Below are 8,911 nucleotides of genomic sequence, written 5' to 3' on the forward strand. Positions count from 1 at the left end.
CTTTTCAAGAAGTCCCACTCCCTTATGACTGGAAAGGCAATGAACACAGTACTGGAAAAGCAGGCTGCCTTGTGAGGACAGCCCCAACCCACTTCTACATCCAACACCATCCTTATAGTCCAGGGACTGGCTGTGCAGTCAAACCTCATGTTCATCCTTCAGAAAGGAAAGCATTCCTGGGGAGAGCTGCACAGGTTCTGAAAAAACCCAAAGGAGAAGTTGTTTGCATGGGCACCATGAAGCAGAAGGGCTGGCCCTGATCCCACCACACCACGCTGCCTGGCAGCACAATTACTTGCAGTTTTGCTTTTAACTAAAGAAATTTCAATTGGACAGGAAAAAAAGGAAAAAACGCAGCAATGAACTCTGGTAAACCAAGTAGCTATTTTTGCAGAAAGTGCCGGGGATTTTTCACTCTTAGGGGAAAGCTGAGGTCATCTTGCTAAATCTGGCAGCATTTCAGCCAGTGCGAAGCTTAGAGAAGAGAGGAGCAGAAAATCCAGTCCCAGCCAGCACCTAAATGAAGTCACATAGCATAATATTAAGTTCATAAATTACCAGGAAAGATATAGTTAACTATTTCTAGGCAAAAATAAGCAGGAAGAGGATGGACTTACCTCAATATCTCCACACAGTAAAATAACCTCACCAGGAAAGCTCTCACTGCGCCATGCTCTTGTAAACAGGCTGTACGCGGAAATGAGGGGCTGGCAGAGGTTACAAGAAGCAGCACATGCAGCATTGCACAACTCCAGGCTTTCCAGACGGCAGTGAGCCACAGTGTGCACAGCCAGCCTGCTGCAGCCCAGCACTCGGTAAGTGAGTGGTGGTGGGACCTCTGCTTCTCTGCTCTCGAAGCCAGCTGAATGGCAGCAGGGCACATGCAGCAGAGACACTGGGTGCAGATAAAAGCCATAGTGGGAGGGCTATTGCTAAATAACTTATCAAGCTGTAGGTGATTTACTTGATTATTGGGTAAACAAAAGAAGCTGCAAATGAAACAGTTTATTTGAGCTGAAGCTCACCGTATTTATCAGAGAACCATAGAATGGTTTAGGTTGGAGAGGGTTTTAAAGATCACCCAATTCCAACCCCTGCCACGGGCAGAGCTGCCACCTGCCAGATCAGGCTGCCCACAGCCTCATCCCACCTGGCCTTGGTACTCAGCGGAGCACAACACCTTTGGGCCACAGCGCTTCGCAGGTAAGGAGGATGTGGAACTGCACGGGACTAAGAACAGCTCAAACCCTTTTGCTATGGGTGCTGCCCCCAGTTCTGGATGAGGGAGTAACCTTGCTTAGTAGGGAAAACAGGAAGGGAGGGAGGGAGTGAAGGGCTCGCTTTTCCTGTCAGCCAGCAGCACTGCCGCGCAATTCTAGCAAACAGGTATTTTCTGCTCAGCCAGGCTCAGCAGCCTAGGAGCAGTGAGCGCTGTCTTTCCTAACGGCATTGCTTAAAGCACAAGGAAATAACCAAATACTTGTAAATGCTTAATTTTAAAATGTTACCAGTTATGTCGAAAACATGCCTTGTAGTTACTATATGCTATTACCCTTCAAAATGTTCTTGAAGGGGAGGGGCATAAAACTGAAACTACTTGAATTCTTCCAAAAGTCAAACCCACAAGCCTTGGAGCATGTAGATCTGGTCAGCAGCTTGACTGCTGGTTTGAGGACGTTAGATGACCTCAGACAAAGCTGAACTCCTTATGCTTATTGGAAAAACAACTCCAGTACTTGTGTGCAGAGCAGCTCCACAGCCTCTCCCTCCCTGCCCCTGTGCTGCTCAGCTTGGGTTTCCTTCAGTGTCTTGTGGAATAGATGGCTGCATTGCATCTAAACTTTGGGATGTGCCTCTCCTCACAATAGCTGCGTCTGGTGGCTGCAAGACTGAGCAGCATCTGTGCTGCCCCACAGGCACTCTGTGTACGTGCGGGACTGAGAGTGAGCAGCACTTTCAGTGTGTTCTCTTGTAAATACAGCAAATATCATTTTAACAAGGCTAAGGCTGCGGATACTGAGCACCCCAAAGTTACAAGCTCTCAGAGGTACACCTGCCTGGAGATGGTTGCTCTTTGTACACACCTGTGCAATACATATTAATTTGGTGATAATGGACTATTGTCTGTGTTAGGCACCTAAGACACCAACCACACAGGACAAACCTGTCCAGGAATGATCAGAGGCTGAAAAGCAACCTGCTGACTGCTGGCCTCCTGCCCTTGTCCCTCGTTGCTGGTAGAGACTGCTGCCTACGTTCCTGGAGGCAGAAAGGGTAGCCATGTTTATGTATTATCCTTGAAAGCCTTCCACAGCACCCTGATATTGGTGGCTTATTTAAAACAAAAGGCAAAAAAACAAAGTGGATGTACCTTTTTTTTTTTTCCTTTGTATTCAGGCTGAGAATTTATGTTTGCGTCTACAGAAGCAAACAGGCAGTGTGCCCTGAACTCCAGCTTGACGGTAAAGGTATCACCATTGAACAAGCAGTTAACTCAAATTGGAGTGCTATGGCTTCTCAAGTTAGGCAGGCTTGTTCTTAACTCTCAGCGTCACTTTCCTCTCTCTTAAAATGGGGACAGTGGTGTACACTGAAAGAGATGATGCTGTGAGAAAGGAAAGAGGTAAAATCTTGACTCAAATGAAGGTACAGACAACAGCGCTACAAGGGACTATCTTACAGTTGCAGAAAAAATCTTTGCTTCTAACTACGGTAAGTTTCCTTCTCTGGATAGTATCCTTCAAAATCTTTCTGCTGTGCCATACAATCTAATAAACTCCTTTAGCAGTAATTTGGCACCAAACTCAGCCCAGAACTTAAGACAGAGAACTGTTTCTGTCTGTAGAAATAGACAGACTTATGAACTCAGTGAAATGATGTGGTTTCCCCAAAGCCTTTAGCTTTCCCTCTAGCCAAAGCTGACCTTGTGTAACGTTTCACATCTCTTACTGGAGTGAAACAGTGACAAGGGTACAAAAGAGCACAGAAAGCAACAGTTCACTCTCCTTCACACAGAGCTGTGCCCAGGTCCCTGGGGCTGAAGCATACTGCTGGAACAAGGGATGGATGCAGATGCCATGGAAGCATATCTCACAGATGACAAAGGAACAGTCTGCCACCACAATGTCTTCATACTTTGTCAAAAGCATATATCATATGCTCAATTTGGTTTTCAAGTGAGCTTTGAGATCTGCTTGAAGTTTTATATTTCTCTAAATATCCATGCTTGGCAGAAGCACTTTCGTAGCCTACTTAGCTAAGCAAGCTGTAGTAGCTATATTCCTGTGTCAGAACTGCTGCTGTTATTGTGCTAAAGGTCAGGGAAGGAAGAGATTCCAGTAGATAGGCATGCTGATAAACCACATATTTTGCTTGGAACTTACTTACAGTGGTATAATATGCCCTTACAAACAAGAAGTCAGAATAAGCAGCGATGATTCAGCTACCCATAAAACAACAGCTTACTTCGTAAGATTTATCCAGCATGATTCAGAGAACAGAGCTGGTGAGACAGCTTAGAGTTCTAGGAGAAACACAAAGCATATGCACTGTATATTTGCAGTTAAACGGCAGCTTACAAATAATGCTGTTTAATAACATTTCTCTGGCTAGCAACAGAGCTCATTCTTAGGTTCCCACTTTAAGTACATAGTCTTCTCCTTCTTCAGACTAAGTTCCAGTGCAGGAAAATACTGGACTTGCACTTACAAAGGACCAGACTCCAGTGCTTCACAGATTTATATCAGGATGTGCTGCTGTTACTCAGATTTTTAAACAGAATGTAGTTCTTAAGTAACTCTGTGCTGCATTTCAAAACCTTTTCCAAACAAACAAACAAACCCAAAACACCCTGATAAAGCTTGCTTACTTATTTTGGTATCTAGTTTAGTACTTCTCACAGAATCACCAAGGTTGGAAAAGAACTTCAAGATCATCCAGTCCAACCATCCACCTATCACCAATAGTACCCACCTAACAATGTCCCTCAACACAAAAACCAAACATTCCTTGAACACCTCCAGGGTCGGTGACTCCACCACTTTCCTGGGCAGCCCATTCCAGTGCCTGACCACTCTTTCAGAAAAGTAGTATTTCCTAACATTCAGCCTAAATCTCCCCTGGTGCAGCTTGAAGCCATTCCCTCTAGTTCTACCACTAGTTACATGAGTGAAGAGGCCGACCCCCAGCTCACTACAACCTCCCTTCAGGTAGTTATAGAGAGCAATAAGGTCTCCTCTCAGCCTCCTTTTCTCCAGACTGAACAATCCCAGCTCCTTCCACCGCTCCTCATAAGGCCTGTGCTCCAGCCCCCTCACCAGCTTTGTTGCCCTTCTTTGAATCCCGCTCCAGGGCCTCAATGTCTTTCTTGCAAACATACTTCTGCAGAGAGCTGGGACTTTCCAGTAGGCTACAGGGAAATTCCCAGAATGGGTGACAATTCTTCTCCTGGGTCTCTGATATTCTAGCTTTTGCATTCATTTTACAAACTGCCACATCAAATCATTTCTAACCATTGTATTTGGTTTCATAAAAGAGGCAAACTCTCTTTAGAGATAGAAAAAATACTACTTTATTCACATTTGAAATATCAGTTCTTACAGTCAGACGGCATTTGTACAAGTTGGCTGATGTCTAGACAAAGGAATACACTGTAAAGCAGTGTGCAGAGACACAGGTTGTGCTACTATCTCTCCTTTGTAAGCCCATAGAGCCAGTCTTACTGTCACTGTAAAGTGCCATCTATTTTTCAGAGATAAACCTACCTGTGAGGTCCTCATGATGAACTTGTTGTAGGCATTTACAGTCATGTGTGGTCTTCAGAGTCCATGACAGCAGGCAGGAGATTAACTGTTGGGAAGGGGTTAGCACAGGGTAATCTGCCACTTGGCCCCCCATCAAGTCTTCAGCAGAGTGGCAGGAAATGATGGTTATCATGGATAGGGCGTGCTCAACTCCCACTCTTTGTTCCAGTGCTTTACTTAGGTTTGTTGTCAGCCTATTCTCTAGGAAATAGATACAGCCATTAAATAATGGTAGTAGACAGGACAATTTATTTGGTTCTACAGTGATTTCATGCTGTGACTTTACTTTTTCTTGTATTTTTGAGGACTCATTTCAACATGACCTCTTTTGAAGAAGATGAAACTGAAGAAACAGCAACGTGCCTCCACATGACATTTTACCATCCCTGCCAGCAAGACAAGATGATGTTTCGTTGCTTGAATTTCTGTAAGCGAGAACAGGTCAGGGCAGATGAAACGGCCAAGTTTGGCCGTGATTCTAATGTCTGCCATTATAACTTAGTGGATACTCGTGTTTCTCGGATCCAGTTTTCACTGCAGTTCTACAGAAAACTTAACAGCTCAGAATTTTGTTTTGAGATAAAGAACATGAGCAAGAAAACAAAGCTGACGGTAGACCAAACAGAACTGGGTTACTTAAACAAAATTGATTTGCCATGGAAGTGTATCATTTGTTTTGGAGACTACCAGATTTTAGCAGAGATTCAAGAAGGAGAGGCCATGGATTATTTTGAGACTCACTTACACTTGGCTAAAGTGCCAATCTTACAAGAAACTTGCCTGCCATCTCTGCAACCCATACCTGAGAAAGGCATTTTCCCTTCATTGTCTCCTTCCCATGACAAAAGACCCATAGAGATTGATGAAAATGAGTCATGCTAGCAGCAAGGAGGAGGCTGGATGAGTTTTTGAACATGTGAAGCCTGCACAACTTCAAGAGCTGAAAGCGATCATCTCACCCACTGTTTCTAATGGTTCTCACTGCTGTATATCAGTTTCCTTACACACTATTTCCCATCCAGACATACCAGGTGTCTTGATCCAATTACAGGAGGAGGTGGTTCGACATATATATACTTGGAGGAAGATTAAGGCAGCCAGACGCCAAATGCTGTCAACTGACTTATTAATCTCAGATGAGGGCTGCTGGACAAGCTTTGAGGCAAAACTTCTCACACCAGGACATTACTTTGTTGAACAAAAACAGCGTGTCTGACATTGTGTTTGTCAGGGCATACGTGCTCGTGCTCTTTGTTCATTACACAAAGATGTGAGAGGGATCACTTAAGTCCATGGCAGCATATTCAATTCAAAACTGTGACTGCATGCCTAAAAGGTATATTTAGCAAGCGTTAATATTTTATGCAAGCAGAACAATGTCCTAGCCCCTGTACTGGTTAACTACGGAGGGGTCACGTAGAGTCACGTCTCACTGCATTTGTTATACTTTGTTTTGCTTTTGACATTAAATTCTGAACAGTATTTTCAAGCCTAGGTTGTAACTTCCCAGATTTTGCAGCTTAGAAGCACTTTGTAAGGATAGCATTTTTAAGTTAATGTTTTTATTGACTTTGCACAGAGATTTTTCTAATATTTTTAAATAGATGAAAAATATGTTGGTTTTTTTTTTTTTTTTTGCAAGTAAGCTGTTTTAGTTTGTGAACGTAAATAAACATATAACATTATGTAAAGATCCAGCTAGATTTTGTAATAAAGCATTTGGTTGTTCAGTAAAGGTTTGTTGTCTTCTGCAGCTATAAAGTAAAAAGGCTTATGTGAATAAAATGACATCCAGGACAATCCACCAGCAATATTCTAAAAGTGATGCTGGTCGAAGAGTTAACTAAAATGCTTTGTGAGTTTTCTCCCTATTCTCTCTCTCCCCATGCCACACCTACTTTAGTCTCTTATAATTTTATTTTCAGTTAAGTTTTTCTCACATAGGTTTAGTTAAATTTTTGTTGGGGGCTCAGCATTTCATTAGCACTTCCGTTTTGTCAAGTGTTTTAGACTGCTTGAAAGACACACCGGAAGGGCTCAGAACAAAGCACTTTTAAGAGTTATCTATCTTACCCTCAAGCATTAACATCTACTGAATAACTAAATTATCCTAGACATTTAGCAGAACACCTTTCAACTTTAAACTACTTCCAACCTCTAAGCTCTGTAATCCAGTACAGAGTAAACCTCTGCTACATACTGCTCCTGTTCCCACACACATCTGTCTGAGGAGTCCTAGAGTCAGGCTTACATTTAACTGGATATCAACTGTTCCCTCTAACTTCCCCAACACTAGGAAAGTATTTCAACATTAGTCGTTACAATACAAGAAAACCACAACATAATCCAAGATTAGTGGAAACAATCACAAGTGAAAGAAGTTTGTGGAAGGGCAATGAGACCAAACCCAAGTTTTCATGGGATTTCATTTGTCTGTTTCACCCTTGCAAAAAAAAATGCCTCGTTGACAAATTTTCCACCTGTTGAACTAACCTCTAATACTCACCCCTCTTACAGTCATTAGGCTGGATGTGCAATGCAAAATTCAGCTGACACCTCTCAGCACCAATGCCTCTATCAGGCCAGCCCGTCAGCCTAACAAAACCAACCCAGCAGGAATCACCAGGTCACCAGACCCAGTGCCACTGGCTGCTTGGCTTCCATACGCTTTTGATGTGAGTCTTCCTACTCTCTAATTAGAGAGAGTGGCAAATAGCCTACAAATGCAAACTGTTCAGAAAAGGAACAAGATGAAAACACATCTGCAAGAAGCTCTTATATTTAACAGCTTTAATGTGGAATCAACCTCTCATATAAAACACATGAGATTTCTTAAGTTCATTAATTTGGCAAGTGGCTGAGGGAAAAGGGAGTGTTCTGCATTCCCAAGGAACAGCTTTGTTCTTATGAACGCTTTTAAATGATTGCATGGTGACATGCAAGTTCTTGTTTTGTACTGCTTGGGTCCTCAAAATCAGGTTGCTAGTACTACTGCTAAACAGTGTTACACAATTCCTATACGCTGGCCCTGCCATACAGGACATCAGCCTCCAGCACTGATTGTATTCATTGCTTATACTTTCTCTGCAGTTACCCACAGAAAAAAAAAAAAAAAGACAACCCCAATCACAACTTTTCAGGCTCAATATATAGACAGAAGTTTTTACCACCTACTGACCTCAGGAAAATCTTTTGTCTGTTCTGTGGAGTTCAGTGCTGCATCTCAGAAGGTTTTGCATTCACACTGAACAGAGGGGCTCTGCGGCTAGCCGTAAGTCTGGAGTGGCACAGTCCATAGCACACCTCTGGGAACCAGCAGAAAATATTGGCCTGGGGAATGGAAAATGAATGATTAATATTTTCCAAACCTTCTTCCTGTGATAATATAAAAAAGCAAGTGCATTACTGCATGTGAGCAGCAAGACTAGATGCACAGGTACCAGCGTTTTAGCACTTACCTTCCTGTAGCTTGGTTTATCTCGTGATGAACTACACTGTTTTATTGACTTTGCCACTGCTGAAAGCTCTTTAGGCCCAATTAAAAGCTCACTGGAAACATTCCCATGGAATTCAGAGGTCAGTAGACCAGGCATTAAACAGCAGTTGTGAAAATTTCAATAACCAGCATTATGGTCCTCTGGTATGTACCTTGAGCAGCCTCCACGACAGCCATTCTAAATTCGTATCACCACCAAAAAGAGTCTCAACTGTTGTAATATTTATATACCTGTAAAATACAAAGATGGTCATCTTAATAGAGAAAATTAGAGGAACCATTGTACAGGTGCCTTCTTAAGCTAGAATGTCAAAAACCAGCACAGTCTCTCACAGTCTCTCTCACACAGATGATCCCAGGAAAGCAGTGACAAGGCTCACTTCTATTATGATCCCCCCAAAACAGTAAAAATGTTTGTTTTCCTGAAAACAAACACAAAAATTGGTATTGTGGATAAATTATATGCATTGATTCTGTAGTAGCAGTCAACTAAAAAATACTGGAAATGATGAGGTGTGCTCCAGACACACACCCACCTGATGAATATCTCTACCACACACTAGTTATTAAAGTGTATGCTAACAAAAGAAAATATCAGTACATATGGTCTCAA

General features: G+C 42.6%; 2 protein-coding genes across 9 annotated transcripts in view; one reads left to right on the forward strand and one right to left on the reverse strand.

Annotated features, from left to right (window-relative positions):
• The window catches only part of ALPK1 (alpha kinase 1), a 43,499-nt gene extending 42,813 nt beyond the window's left edge, over nucleotides 1-686 (reverse strand). For 3 of the 4 annotated variants that reach the window (XM_090139250.1, XM_031596935.2, XM_090139251.1), the window contains exon 1: nucleotides 618-682. The gene's annotated coding sequence lies outside the window, so the exon portion shown is untranslated. Of the gene's footprint in view, nucleotides 1-617 lie in introns of all 4 variants that reach the window. The other variant, XM_090139252.1, reaches the window with a different exon arrangement.
• Nucleotides 678-6,983, forward strand: TIFA (TRAF interacting protein with forkhead associated domain). 5 transcript variants are annotated; one of them, XM_090139261.1, is made up of 4 exons: nucleotides 734-819; nucleotides 1,108-1,203; nucleotides 4,670-4,675; nucleotides 5,108-6,983. In XM_090139261.1, the coding sequence occupies exons 1-4, from the start codon at nucleotides 734-736 to the stop codon at nucleotides 5,682-5,684; spliced, it is 765 nt and encodes a 254-aa protein (XP_089995387.1). In that variant the 3' UTR covers nucleotides 5,685-6,983. The 5 variants fall into 5 exon arrangements, with proteins under 5 accessions (XP_089995383.1, XP_089995386.1, XP_089995387.1 ...); XM_090139260.1 differs by lacking the exons at nucleotides 1,108-1,203; nucleotides 4,670-4,675 and adding an exon at nucleotides 2,398-2,712 and having other exon boundaries at nucleotides 686-815; XM_090139258.1 differs by lacking the exons at nucleotides 734-819; nucleotides 4,670-4,675 and adding an exon at nucleotides 2,398-2,712 and having other exon boundaries at nucleotides 822-2,274.
• Nucleotides 6,984-8,911: the final 1,928 nt, after the last annotated feature.

The sequence above is a fragment of the Phasianus colchicus genome, chromosome 4 (assembly GCF_987193195.1).
Source record: "Phasianus colchicus chromosome 4, bPhaCol1.hap1.1, whole genome shotgun sequence".
Classification (NCBI taxonomy): domain Eukaryota; kingdom Metazoa; phylum Chordata; class Aves; order Galliformes; family Phasianidae; genus Phasianus; species Phasianus colchicus.